Source organism: Barbus barbus (genome assembly GCF_936440315.1).
Source record: "Barbus barbus genome assembly, chromosome: 12".
In the NCBI taxonomy this organism is placed as follows: Eukaryota; Metazoa; Chordata; class Actinopteri; order Cypriniformes; family Cyprinidae; genus Barbus; species Barbus barbus.
The window spans coordinates 6,234,699-6,249,526 of NC_136740.1; the positions used below are offsets into that span (position 1 = coordinate 6,234,699).

Genomic DNA, 14,828 nt, shown 5'->3' on the forward strand with positions numbered 1-14,828 from the left:
TTGAAGTCAAACTTCCTTGCACTGTTTAGGCCAGGGTTCCTCAATTAGTTTTCACTGAGGGCCAAATTTTGCCAGCAATACTGAGCCAAGGGCCACTGACCATGTTATGACTAAAACGTTTGCTCTTAATATTATTGTTTTTGCTGCTGTTTTTGTTTTTTATTGTTGTTAAAAAAATTCACAAGATAATATTCAGATTTTTTTCCCCCAGTTGTCTGCTTTATTCAAACAATTATTAACATTTTGTATTCAGATACAGAAAACTAAAGAACTTTGCCTGTTCAATATTAAAAACAAATGAACAAACAAAAAACCTAGAACTCCATGTCTTCCAATCAAGTCAACTGTTCCTGCTCATCTGTATCTCTTGTTCTCTCCACTTTCCCTAATTGCAAATTCAATTATTAGATCTGTCAGCATTAATATTTTTATACTTTCTAATTTTGGGGGGGTATCAAACTGTAACACCGTGTTCCAACCAGATGTGACGCGACGAGATAAAAGGTACCCTACTTTCCAGGACTGGAATTAAGAATGACTGAAGTAAAACATTCAGCTGACATAATTGTAATAAAAAAAAAAAAAAAGATGTTCTCTTGAACTCACCCACAGATGTGACACTTGTACTCTCTCATGCCTAGATGTCTCTTAACATGGTTGCGGGCATCACCGAGCTGAGCAGTAGCAAAGTTACAGATCTTGCACATGAACGGTTTAGATCCTTTAGACAAAAAAAAAGAAAAAAAAAAAGACATTGAATTTTCTTTATCGTATTGACATGAGGGTGAGTAAATGATTTTCATTTCAAGTAAATTGTAAGTGAAATACAGTATCGCTTTAAGAAAAGACCAGCAAACTTGTGAGGAGGGAATAACCAATACACATATCTACATCATCAATAAATAACATCAGTAAATAACAGGCACAAATATTATTACTCTTATTTTATGGGTCATTGACGTATAATGATTTTCGACAGGCCAATTTTAAAATACAAAAAATAATATCTACTGTAATTGTTCAAACATTAAGAATGTTGTGTACACATAAATTCATATTAAAATTTAAAATTAAAATTATTAAAAATTTTAGTGTTTTTTCATCGATATGAATTGGCCGTAGCCTTAAAAAAAATGTCCTGTGGTGCGACCATAATTTATATTCAAATTTATTAATTTCCTTAACATGCTTAACATTTAAAAAAAAAAATCTCAGTGATTAAAGTGTTTAGAAACAAAGTATTTGCTTTTAATAGTTTTTGTAAATAATGATCTTGCGAAAGGTCATCTTAGAGTAGGGGGAAGTTGCTGGCACAGGTTCTGAGATGACAACATGAATATCTTTCTTATAGTAGAAAATGACTTCTGGAGTTTGTGCTGGTCTGCAGGGTCAGAATTAACATGCTGCCTATGGTGAGCGTTTATTTTACTTTGCTTGGCAGTATAATCTGGTAGAATATATTAAAATAGTTATTCATAAATAAATAATAAATTACTAATAAATGCATAATTACCAAACTAAAATTACATGCTCTGAATTATATATATATATATATATATATATATATATATATATATATATATAATACTATTATATTTTGCATTTTTTCTCATATTGTACAAATATTAAACAAACAGTCTGAAATAAACCAAATTGCATAAACATATATTCCAAATTATACTAAAAGTATTTTATGTATATAAACCATCAATTGAATATAAAAGCAAAAATAAAACTGCCAATCTGGGACATCTATCTATAATGGAAAACACTCACAGTGGTCGCACCACATGATATTTTCAAATTCAGTCAAAATTTACAAGCACAGAATTGGTCACCCAAACAAAACAAGCTAGCTTACCACAAAAGGTCACTATGAAATTTATAATGAAAATAATTTTTTTTTGTACACGATGTAACTACAGAAGAGTCAAAAATATTGAGACTCTTTGGTAATTTTTGAGCGAGATGCTAACGGTCTAATCAGATTCAGTGATCTATGCTAAGCTACGCTAAAAGTGCTACCACCAGGCATGGAGATCGGCTGAATGGATTCGAAAACGGTAAATCTCAACTGTTGAACTCTTGGGGAGTTACTTTTCAAAAAAAAGTGGAGTGTTCCTTTATTAGGTAGAGGTTAGAGGTTACTGGTTAGAACAAAATTAAAATGACTGCTTTTTTTTAATAAAGTAAAAAACAAAAACAACAAACAAACAAACAAAAAAACATTAAATAATTTATGTATTTTGATATTTATTTTATTAATCTGTAGCAAAAGTTTGGAGCTCTTAATAGACTCCAGCTTGACAGTTTTCAGCACTGAATACGCCTTCCATGAATTGAAGCCCTAATTATTAAAAAAAAAATTGCTGAGTTGCAGGGACATTAAAGGCACTATATTTTCCTCATCAAGTTGAATCAAAACTATATTTTAAATTAGAGACATCTTGTAATAGAAATAATCTTGTAAATAATAGTGGTGCATGGCATCGGTGCTATTTTTTCTACATTTATATATCAGTGCTGTTAATGCCCAGCCTGTCTAACAGTATTTAATTATTGATTATTATTATAATAAGTATTGATCTCCACAGTGCTGTAAAAATGCATTGTGTATATACAGTGCCTTGCGAAAGTATTCATACCCATTCATTTTTTCACGTTTTGTTTTGTTGCTGCCTTATGTTAAACTGCTTTAAATTATTTTTTTTTCCACATCAATCTACACTCCATACACAATAATGACAAAGCAAAACAGAATTGTCACAACTTTGTAAATTTATTAAAAATAAAAAAACTAAAATAAGTACATTGCATAAATATTCATACCCTTAATTCAGTACTTGGTTGAAGCACCTTTACAGCCTCGACTCTTTTTGGGTATGATGTGAAAAGCTTTGCACATCAGCATTTGGCAATTATCTTCCATTATTCCCCTCACCTCTTCACCTCTCAAGCTTTGTCAGGTTGGATGGGGGTTGACAGACATTTTCAGGTTTCTCCAGAAATATTTGATTGCGTTCAAGCCCGGGCTGTGGCTGGGCCACTCAGGAGCATTCACAAAGTTGTCTATAAGCCACCCTTGCTGTGTTCTTATGGTGCTTTTCCACTGCGTGGTACGACTTGGCTCGGCTCGGTTTGCGTTTCCACTGCAGTTTAGTACCACTTTAGAGTGGGCGGGATTATTCACGCGTCGTAATAGTTGCTCCGCCTCTACTGCCGTGACTTCTGAAAAACGTTTTAATTCCGCGTCGCTCCATCATGCTCTCGCTGGATCCGCTCCTCGGCTATCAATGAGAGGAACGTCTGTACTTCCTCAGACAACGAAACAGACATTTTTGGTTGTGAAAAGAAAGGTCAAAACAGTTGCATTCGATCCTTCGCTGGCTGTGCCGATTTAAATCTAGCGGGTCTGTTGTGTCTATTGCCGCAAGTTCAATGATGCAGGCAGTGACGATTTTCTCAGACCAATCAGTGATCAGCAGAGTTTACACGTCACGTTCTGGTAACGGTGTGTTCGCTTGGAACCTCGGCCGAGGTGGTACTAAAAAAAGTACCAGGTACCAGGTACTGTACCCAGTGGAAAACCCCCCAAAAGTGAGCCGTACTGTCCTGTTGGAAGGTGAACCTTCTGACCAGTCTGAGGTTCTAAATGCTCGGGACTAGGTTTTCATTAAGGCTATCATTATTTTGGTGCATTAAGCTTTTCTTCTACTCTGATGAGTCCCTCAAGTCCCTGCCGCTGAAAAAAAGTCACAGCATGAGGCTGCTACCAGCACACTTTACTTTTGGGATGGCACTCTGCAGGTGATGAGCAGTGCCTGGTTTCCTTCAAACATGATGCTTGGAATTGAGGTTCATCAGACCAAATAGTCCTTTAGGTGTTTTTCGCAAATTTCAAGTGTGTTTTCATGTGTCTTCACTGAGGACAGGATTGAGTCTTGCCACAACGCCTTAAAGCCCAGATCGGTGGAGTGTTGGAATGATGTTTGTCCTTCTGAAGGTTTCTCCACATATGGTCATGAAGTTCAACTATAGTGACCATCAGGTTCTTGGTCACTACTCTAACTAAAGCCCTTCTCCATAAATTGCTCAATTTGGCCAGGAGGCCAGCTCTAGGAAGAGTCCTGATTGTTTCAAACTACTTCCATTAAGGGTAACAAGAAACTACATGATTCTGTCAACCTTCAATGCAGCAGAATGTTTTTTCTGAACTCTTTCCCCAAATGTGTGGCTTGATGCAATCCCGTCTCTGAGCTCTACAGGTAGTTTTTTTTACCTCAGGGCTTGGTTTTTGCTCTGATTATTTTATTCCTTTTATTAAGGTGTGTGTGCGCATTTCCAAATCATACTCATTCAATTGAATTTGCCACAGGTTAACTTCACATGAAGTATAGTAACATCTGCATGTAATATCAATGCTCCTGAGCTAAATTTCAGCCGTCCCGGATAAGGGTATGAATACTTATGCAATGGAATCAAGTTTTTTATTTTATTTTAAATAAATTTGCAAATATGTTGAAAACCTGTTTTTTGCTTTGTCGTTATGGTGTATGGAGTGTAGATTGATGTGAAAAAAGGACATTAAAGCAGTTTAACATAAGGCAGCAACATAAAACGTGAAAAAAAATAAAAATAATTATTATTATTTCGCAAGACTGTACATATCATCCATCCTGTGCTATCCTGTCTTTGGACCACACTATATGTGTCCTGCAGAGGTTCACGTGACACTAATGCAAAACCACACTACATTGGGCTAAATGGAAAGCATATTTATTTTGAATCCTTCACTATGCTATACAGTGCACTTTGTGTCATAAAATATTAAATGCATGAACAAGTGATCAATTGCAAATTTTGAATGCACAGTGACAATGTGTAGACAGAAGTGAATTACATAAACTATCACTCAGTGTGTGTAAAGAATACAAGAATAACTCTCAAATTTGTTTTTATCCTCTTTATGTTGATGCTATTAAACACTATGCTCTCTCTGGACAATAATGTATGTGTTAGCTTTAGACCACAGGGCTGATGGGAGCAACCTCATATCAGTTCAGTACTGGCTATGCTGATAAAATCAGTTCAGTTTGGTGAATTGTAAAATATACTTTTCACTTGTAACTGTGTGTACAAATCAGGATTAATCACAGAAGAGTAAAAATGCATTTTTTTTTTAACATGTAGCTGCAAGTGTGTACATGGCCTAAGAGTCTACCAAGCAAATAATTACCAAAAGTAATTAAATGTCATATGCTGCTAGTAAATATTTTGATGGTTAAAGGTTGACAAACAGAACATTCTAAACTGTAATTCTAAAGAGGTTTTATGCAAATATGTAATGGTAAAGATAGGAAGACATACCTGTGTGTGTGCGAATGTGAGCCAGAAAAGCCATGGAGTTGCTGCTCTTGCATACTTTGCTGCAGTACTTGCACACATTGCCCTGGTTTTCCTGCCGCTCTCGGTTGATCTGCTCGGTGTCCTCCAGCACATATTTGTTCACTTCTCTCAGCAGTTCCTCATGTTTCTCTTTGATATGCACAAACAGTTCCTGCTCAGTTTGGCAGGGCTCACTGCATCGGACACATTTAAAGCTGGCACCTCCTTCTGGAAGATCTTCAGTGCTTCCATGCTCATTGCGCATATGTGCTGCACTGCTTAAGTGCTGCTGTAGGTTACTCTCTGTGTAAAAGGACTTTCCACACAGCAAGCAATGGAAATGTTTCTCCTTTGATGGATGCTTCATGGAGATATGAACATTTAGTCCACTTAAGCCATCTGCCAAAAAACCACAGTCCTCACAGCGGATACGTGGAATCGGTTTGGTAGTCTTTGTCTCAAGTTCAACCAGTGTTGAACCAGTGCTCTGCTGGTTTAATGCATCTATAGTTTGTTCTTCGTCATGTGATGCCTGCTGGTGCTCTGCTAATGTTTTTAAGGGATAGATGCATGCATCAAACTGTATCGCTCTAAGGTGTTTCTCACTAGAGGGACTGTCATCTCCCATATCAGTAATTTCATCTTCAAACAAATTTTCTTCATTCATATCCTCCAGCATTGCATCTTTCGCCATCGTCATTGACTGGACCATGTCAGACCCATTTGATTCAGCTGGATTAGTTGAGGATTCTTCATTGTCTTCAGAAGTACTCTTTTCAGCAGATTGTATTGCTCCATCTTCATTTGCACAATTATCTTCACCGATCTTTGCTGAATTATCTTCATCTTTAGTTGTGGAGCTTGAAGATGTCAAAACAGAACTGTCATGGAACACTTCTGATCCTGTTATTGTCTCTGGGTCTTCAACAGTGGACTTTATGGTCACAGTTGCCCGAATATTATTAAAGCTTTGGTTCTGTTTTTTCAGGTAACATTCACGTTTCTGCTTGTGCTTTTCTGTTGCCATGTGTCTAAACATTTCTCTACGGGTTACGGTGTAGTAGCTGCATGCTAAACAAACAAACTCAAAGTCTTTTGTGTGCTTGCGTCGCACATGGAGAGCTAGAGATGGAGTTGAGTGGGCAACAAAGTCACACTGAGAGCAGATGTTACTCAGGTCATACTTGCTTTTCTTACATGGTACACTTGAGTTATTTTTGTCCACTTCATCAATAGGTGTCTCAATCATTGATACTTTGTCACCCATTTCTGCCTTATTTATGTTTGCTTGACTTGGCTGCTCAGCATCTAGCAGAACTACCCCACTGCCTTCACTTCCGGCTGCTTGCATTCTATTGATGTGTTTTTTAGTTTCACAGTGGCGGTCCATGTCACCCTTGGTTACACAGTAATAGTTGCACATCTTACAAACAAAGCTATACAACCGACTGTGCCTGCGTCGTATATGGACATTGAGGTTGGTGGCATTGGAAGCAACGAGCCCACAATGACTACAAACAGTCACATTAGATGTCTTCGGTCTGCCTCGCTTTCGTTTGTGAAGAGAACTTTTCCTTACAGCTTCGGCTGGCTCTGGTAGGACATTTTCTGTTTCCTGATCCTCCCTAGCTTCTTTAGAGCACTGCTCACGAGTGTCACTCTCATTCATGTCTTCGTCCTCCCTTTGATCTGAAAGAATCACAAGGATTTTTTCAACACAGTCTTTAAATAAAGGGCTAATGTTTTTCTCTTTGGCCACCTGTTGGTGGACTTCTTCTGACAGATGAACCTCCATGGCCTCTTTGGTGGTGGTGTAGTAATGGCAGGCACTGCAGTGGAAACGGTGTTCCACTGGATGGTGCGTTTTAATGTGCTGTGCTAACATTACAGAGTTGTTGGCTGTGAAGGTGCACCTGTCACATTGATGTTGAGCCTTGTCTTCATTCGGATGCGTCAATGGTGGGAAAACTAATTCTTGAGGTGTCATCTCTGTCTTTAATGAATCCCAATTCTCCAACATCTTTCGGTTGTGCATATTGCTCATGCACTGCTTCTCATGATCACACTTTGTAACACAAGAATAGCTACAGACATTGTAGACATTTTGTTTTTTATTATTTTTATTATGTAGAGTATTAGGCTTTGAATGCCTTTGACTTTTATGACTCTCAGCATATCCAATAATGCCATCATTTTTATTGCTTTTCACTGTACTTTCCAAATGAAAAGTGCAGCCTGCTTGCATATCATCATCTTTACAGGTCTCATTTGTGTCTTCGCCATCCTGACATCTACATGAAGTGGGCTCAACTATTTCCAGCAACATCTGAGTGGGACTAGTTCTTCCATCCTCAGAAGTATCAACAACCTTCTCTGATATTACAACCTCATCTACAATGACCTGATGAGTATGTTCACTCTCTGTTTGAACCATGTAGGTATCTGATTGTTTGTCTTCCTCTGACAGAGACACGGAAGTACTGTCCAGTTGCAACTCTGAAAGATGTGTTCGGTTTTCACTTTCTTGTAATTCTGGGGTGTTCTGCAATGGAATTAACCCTGGTGCAATAACTGTGTCAGAGACTGTGTCATTTTGTAAACCTCCTTTAAGAGAGTGTTTCCTTGTTGAGTGAATTTTCAGTGCAGTTTGAGTTTTTGCAACAAAATTGCAAAATGAACAAACCAAAGCATCAGTTGTTTCTGGAGAGCCATGTTCATTAGACTGTATGGTTCTGGACGGGTCCTCCACCGTAGCTGTCCCAGCATGTTCACTTACTTCTACAATATTTATACATCCTGAATTGTCAGATGCTTTAACACTTTTAGTTGCAGATGAAACATCTTCTGTGCCAGTATCATTGGCCTTTTTCTTAGGCTGACCTTGGTCCTTTGAAATCTCCTTTCCAGATCTTAATTTCCGTTTTGGATTGTCCATGTTGCTGTTGGTTCACAAGGAATATTAACTAAACTTCATTTGAAGGATCAGTAGAAGGCCTTTCTGTGAAAAGAACGCTGTGAAAATAAATGATAATGATAAATGATATTTACATAGTGTACAAGTTCAAAGGTATGGATACAACAATACCAATTGTTACAGACCAATCTAAATCTTAGACACCTAGGGTGCCAAGAAAATCTTTTAAAGAAATAAGTTAATGGGTACCTAATAGATATTATGCAAAATTCACTTTCACGTGTTGTTTGACATAAATGTGTGTTGGCAGTGTGTGTACACAACCACCCTATAATGATAAAAATCCACCCGCTACTTTTTTTTAATCTCCATATATCATTAGCAGCGTCTTGGAACAAGCCAATCACAGAATCCGTAAAGTGTGACATCACAATTTACCCACCCCACCCACGATTGTTGATTGACACTGCCGTAATCTAGCCAAGACACCGCTCTGAGTGAGCCACACAATCCGCCATGTTTATCTTCATGTTAGAGCATTTAAAAGCAGCATTCAAGAAAGAAATGTCTTCTTATTAATAGAGATGCACCGATTGAAATTTTCTTGGCCGATTCCGATTTCTTGGAAATGTGGCCTGCCGATACCGATTTTTGCAGATTCCGGTTTTCTTTCTCAGAATTATAATTGACAGCATATACAAACAAAAATCTATGCTAATTTCAATGCAAAAATTATTTACATAATAAAATAAATGATTAAACATTACAATTCCCCCAATCTGGACTAAGTTACAGATTTTCTCTCACTTAAACAACTCTCAAAATAAAGTGCTCTGACTGTGACTGGAAAGAGTACGAAATAGTTCACTTAAAATGAGTTGCTGTATGGAACAAAACAGATTCCCACTATGTTTATAAATGGTAATTTTTTCCCCCAAACCTTATTAAATGCGTCACATCAAATTCTTACTTTGTTTCAATTAATTCAGTTAGCATAATAAGAAACTGTAGAGTTGTTACCATTCAAATGAAATTAGTATTAAACTCTATCTTTCCACTGCTGAGGAAACAGAAGCTGCATCTGAAGTGGCATTAGATGCATTTACACAGACAGTTTGATGAAGCTGAGGTGCCATGAATGCATTTACACATAAAAATTATTTATGCATTTGAAATTTTGCAAAGATTAATGTTTTACATGTTTTTTAAACATACAAATAAATGTTGAATAAATGCAATGATACTTTTGAATATGATTAAACCACCAGTAGGTGGCGGCAAGTGTCTGTTTTAATGAGCGAGTCATTTATTCATTCATTCAACCGATTCATTCAAACAGCGGATTCATTCAGAAACGAGGCAAGTGACTGTCATTGGATGTTTCTCAAACGGAAGGCTGCATCCTACCAAGTTCAGTCCTTCAGAGTCTTGTAGGCTAGACTCCACATCGGCATATAAACGCTAGAATGAGACGGTCTAGTAAGTGCGCGTGGCTACGTCACATATGTTCCCGCCCTCACAGTCACGGCACGAAAACACTAATAAAACTCAGTTTTGGAAAAATATTTTGTATTACAAATCTTTAGATTATTTGGCTTTCTATTAATGCAATACAATGAATCGCAGCTGTCTACAATCTCCCTGTGGCTCACGTTATTGGCAGTTTAGCGTTTAGTAAGAGTGGGAAGTCGTGGCCTAATGGTTAGAGAGTCGGGCTCGTAATCGAAAGGTTGCGGGTTCGAGTCTCAGGCCGGTAGGGATTGTAGGTGGGGGGTGTGAATGTCCAGCGCTCTCTCCACCCTCAATACCACGACTGAGGTGCCCTTGAGCAAGGCACCGAACCCACAACTGCTCCCCGGGCATAAATGGCTGCCCACTGCTCCGGGTGTGTGTTCACGGTGTGTGTGTGTGTGTGTGTGTGGATTTGTTCACTACTCACTGCTGTGTGTGTGCACTTGGATGGGTTAAACGCAGAGCACCAATTTCGAGTATGGGTCACCATACTTGACAATACGTCACGACTTTACTTTACTTTACTTTACTTTACACACAACAGCTCTACTGTGGCTTTGATCGGAACTATTTTCATCAGCGAAATGGAGCAAAAAGAGTCAATATTTTGTCTAAAATCTAAGTAACTTAATTTTACCTTCTTGTTTATTGAAATACTATTGTATAAAATCAGTGTCACATTGCAATCATGTTGATATTGAGAAACATCATGGCCGTATAATGTTGCTTATCTAAATCATATTTTGTAAATATCTTTTTTTTTTCTACCGCAGTATGCATGTGTTACTTTGTGTGTGCTGTCTCTCTCACACACTCACTCAGCCTGTGCAAGCCTCATCTGGCACGCCATAAATACATTATCAGTCGCCGTTTACACTGAAAGCAATTAAAAAGAAAATCATTCTCAAGCAAAACGATGTGTTTACATGTGATCATCGGCTCGGAATCGGCAAGACGTGAGACTGACCGGCTGGTCACTTGAAAAATCGGCCGATTCCGATCACTGGCCGGTCAATCGGTGCATCTCTACTTATTAAGGCTATAGATACTTATAGGTACTTCCGCCTACATCAACCGGGACCTTTTCCACGTCATTGCGTATTACGTGACGTCACGAACGCGCATCACAGAACAGAGCAAGGCGAGCATTTGTGCTTATAAAACTTAAATTTTTTTATTTATTTTTTAAATGACCGATCGTTTCGCTAGATAAGACCCTTATTCATCATCTGGTATCGTTTAAAGCCCTTTGAAGCTGCACTGAAACTCTCATTTGGACCTTGAACCGTTTGGGTCCCAATGAAGTCCATTATATAGAGAAATGTTTTCATCAAAAAACTTAATTTCTTTTCGACTGAAGAAAGAAAGACATGGACATCTTGGATGACATGGGGGTGAGTAAATTATCAGCAAAAGTTTGTAAACTAATCCTTTAATAGGTACATTTACCCTAATTATTTTATCCTAGACTTAAAGAACTTTAATAGTCTTTAAAGTTGTAGATAAAGCACCACTTTCTCAAAAAAATTTAACATTGAACACTTGAAAATAGTTCCAAATAGTAGGTTAGTTTATATTACATCTTTAATCAGCATCATAAACTAGTGAAATTTGACTAAATTGGCCCCTAACAGAAAGGCTTGTAATAGGAGTCAAATGGTGTAATCGGTTACACCGCTTAACATTTCAATTTAAAATCAAATTTGACAGGCATTATCATGGACACCTATGTAAGTATGTGGCCTTGGTGGGAATATTTACAATTAAATTTTTAAAGTTTATAATCATTGTTATAATAACGATGAATTATCAATGTATTCCAGAGGTCATTCCATTTGACATGTATACCAAGAATACCTGACCATACCCTAAAAATGTCAAATTATCTCACATTTTAAAGAGAGTTACTAACCTTGCAGCAGTTCATAGGCTTGTTCGAGATGAGTAGACGCTCGCACGGTGTTTAATACTGCTTAATACAGCGCCATCTGTTCAAGAATAAAGTCCAGCATAAACATACAGGCTATAACTACCAATAAAGTGTGGGTATAAATGCTTTTATCAGTGTTTTTGATAAAAATGACTCAAGATAACAGTGTGACTGCAATAAAAAAAAGCTATGCGGTTTTAAAAACACAGATTTGTGAGCATTATTGGAAAGGAATTGTTCAAATAAACACATGCAACCTCGTGCTTGTCATCACAGAATCTGACCAATGAGAATAAAGTTTGTCTTCATCAAGGCTTTCGCAGCCGATTTTGAGCAACTGCAGCGCCTGACCTTGGCCTGTGATCTCGTTTTGCTCTCGCGGTACTTTGATGGCACATGTGATCGTAAGGCGGCTGCAGCGCCGATCAAAGTTGGACAAATATTCTTACCAGAATGCATTGCTTTTGTCAGGCGGCAGCCGACCTTTGCGGCGCTGCATGAAGTCGAACAAGCCTAGCATCACTAGAGGTCCTTCTGTGTGATATAATTTCCTATCACATAATCTTCTTGCAAAATATTAACAAAATGGCTCCTTGAATGGTGGTTACACCACCTTGACACTTCAGGAATTTGACTTCACTCACATGATTCCCCAAATTAATTATAATATTCAGAACAATGGTGCTCCATTTATTTTATTTACTATTAAATAGTATTAATGTAAGAGATTATGCCAAACTAGCTGATCTGGTGTTTTATTGAGAATTTCACCTTTTTTTAAAACTAGATCAATTATTTGGTACAAAGGTTTTACGGTTACACCACATTGACAAGTAATTTACACATTTATTTTGAAATTTTAACTTTTAAATTTAATTAAACAAAATTGCATCACATCATTGACCTGTTTACGTTAATACTTTCAAAGACGGATTTTGACAATTTTGTGTATTTGACCACTCACACGCAATAAGCAGTGAAAAATAATTAATTTAGTACTCGTGAGCTGTTTGAGAGTCTTGTGTGTGTGTGTGTGTGTGTGGGTGTGTGTGTGTGTGTGTGAGAGTGTGTGTGTTTGTGTGTGCATGTTTGTGGTTTATGAGGACAGAAATTTGTATAATGACATGGGTATGACAGAGGTATTACAATATGAAGGTGGTTTATGAGGACACTGCCTATGTCCCCGTAATTTAAAAGGCTTAAAAAACATACTAAATGGTGTTTTTTTTGAAAATCTAAAAATGCACAAAGTCTCCTGAGGGCTAAGTTTAGGTGTAGGGTTGGTGTAGGGCAATAGCACACACAGTTTGTTCAGTATAAAAACCATTACGCCTATGGAGAGTCCCCATAAACCACAAAAACCAACATATAATATAATTTTAAAGTCAGAAAATAATTACACATGACACATAAGACATTGGCAGATCAATAACTTCAATCATATGTAAGAATGAACATGGGACAATCTGTCTTTAATCTATTCTGCTTTATAATAAACTATAAACCTTTTAATAAGTAACCATAGTAATTCATAATGAAATATTCATAACAACAGACACTTGTTTCTAAACCTGCAGTTATAACTTATTACCGCTACTACTGTATTGATTTCAACGTGATATATCAATAGAAAACAGCGAGTTTCACTTGAACGTGTTTTGTTTGTTTGGAGAAGATGATATGAAAACTTTAATCAGTAATATTAAACTTTAAATCGTCCTTTATGATCATGTTTTTCTCTGACATGAAACAGTTTACTTCCTATTACCGTGACGCTTTATTTTGCTGGCGTTGTTTTCGTCCAATCAAGAGGCTAGTTTCTTGCGTTCAGCCAATAGAAACAGAGTTAAGGCGGGTTTTCGCTTGAGTTTCACTGGAAACGACGGCGGCACAGAGGCCCCAAAAACGCATTATACGTGACTTACAAATCCTTCAAAATACGCTCTGCTAAGCGGCAGGAACATCGTTAGTATGCATGCTTCACGCTTCTAACCATCAGATCTGTGTTCAAGTTGCCAATAATAGTTCTATTTGAACGTCTTTACCTGAAATGTTGGTCGTATTCTCTCACTTCGCGCGTCCTGCTCTTGGTCACAAACGGCACACCGTAGTGTGCTAGCTGTTACGTCACAAGAGAATTGAGCGCAGCCAGAGATCTTATTATTAAGGGAGGAGATGGGAAACTCAAACTGGTTCATAGATCACGTGCTCCAATCGCTCTTCCCGAAATGGCTCACTCAATCACTTACGCCGGTTTCACACTGCAAGCGTAAGCAGGGCGTACGCAGCGCGCAAGCAGGGCGGAAGCAGAGCAGAAGCAGCGCGTATCCATTTTGCATTCACACCGGCAGCGTTTGCAGCGCGCACCTGAACCGCGGATTTTGTACAGATTTCTCAATAATGGGTCATAAGTTAGCTTTGTTTTATTTCTATTTAAAATACATTACAGAGGGAAAACGTGTCAAGAAGCTTGTTTTTTTAATAAATTACGAAATATAAGTTTGTTTTCAATTGTCTTTTATGCTTTGTTTGCGTGTAGTGAGAGTTGTTGACAGAAGGAAGGCAATCGCGCTATATATGTTGTTATGAAGACTACGAAAAAGGATGAGACGCAGACTTTGGGTACACTCTATGCACAATGTAAGATGAAGGAAGAATAGCCTACCTTCCTCCTCAACTTGAAACATTTAATTGTATACGTATATCTCATATTTCTTATATATGTGTGATTATTGTGTGAAAAGTATCCATTTTTAAATAAATGTTTTTATTTCATCAGTGTTGTTTATTTACTGATTGTAATACTTCAGAAACTGTACTGATTGGATTTGCATGGCTGAGGCCAACACAATGCTTTATCCTGAACATTACATTGTAGTATTGACAGTGCTTTTGAGGTTGTCATTAACCTTGCACAGTAATTGCTTTTACATATTTTATATATGTGTAGAATAATTTAAATGCTAATATTTTGATATATGAATTATGGTATAAATTACCTATTTCATTACAAAAAAAACATTACTAAGAAAATCATTTGTAGTTTTTATCTATCTTATAAACAGAAAATTTACATACATTACCCAT

At 37.3% G+C, this 14,828-nt stretch overlaps 1 protein-coding gene across 2 annotated transcripts in view; it reads right to left on the reverse strand.

The window, feature by feature from the left end:
* The window catches only part of LOC306878332 (zinc finger protein 407-like), a 53,821-nt gene extending 39,684 nt beyond the window's left edge, over positions 1–14,137 (reverse strand). Inside the window, exons 1-4 of one of the 2 annotated variants that reach the window (XM_079430611.1) lie at positions 13,787–14,137; positions 11,724–11,799; positions 5,368–8,397; positions 607–721 (exon numbers count right to left, since the gene is read on the reverse strand). In XM_079430611.1, the coding sequence (XP_079286737.1) occupies positions 607–721; positions 5,368–8,320 (3,068 nt within the window). In that variant the 5' untranslated portion in view covers positions 8,321–8,397; positions 11,724–11,799; positions 13,787–14,137. The remainder of the gene's footprint in view (positions 1–606; positions 722–5,367; positions 8,398–11,723; positions 11,800–13,786) is intronic. The other variant, XM_079430612.1, reaches the window with a different exon arrangement.
* Between the last annotated feature and the right edge of the window lie 691 nt (positions 14,138–14,828).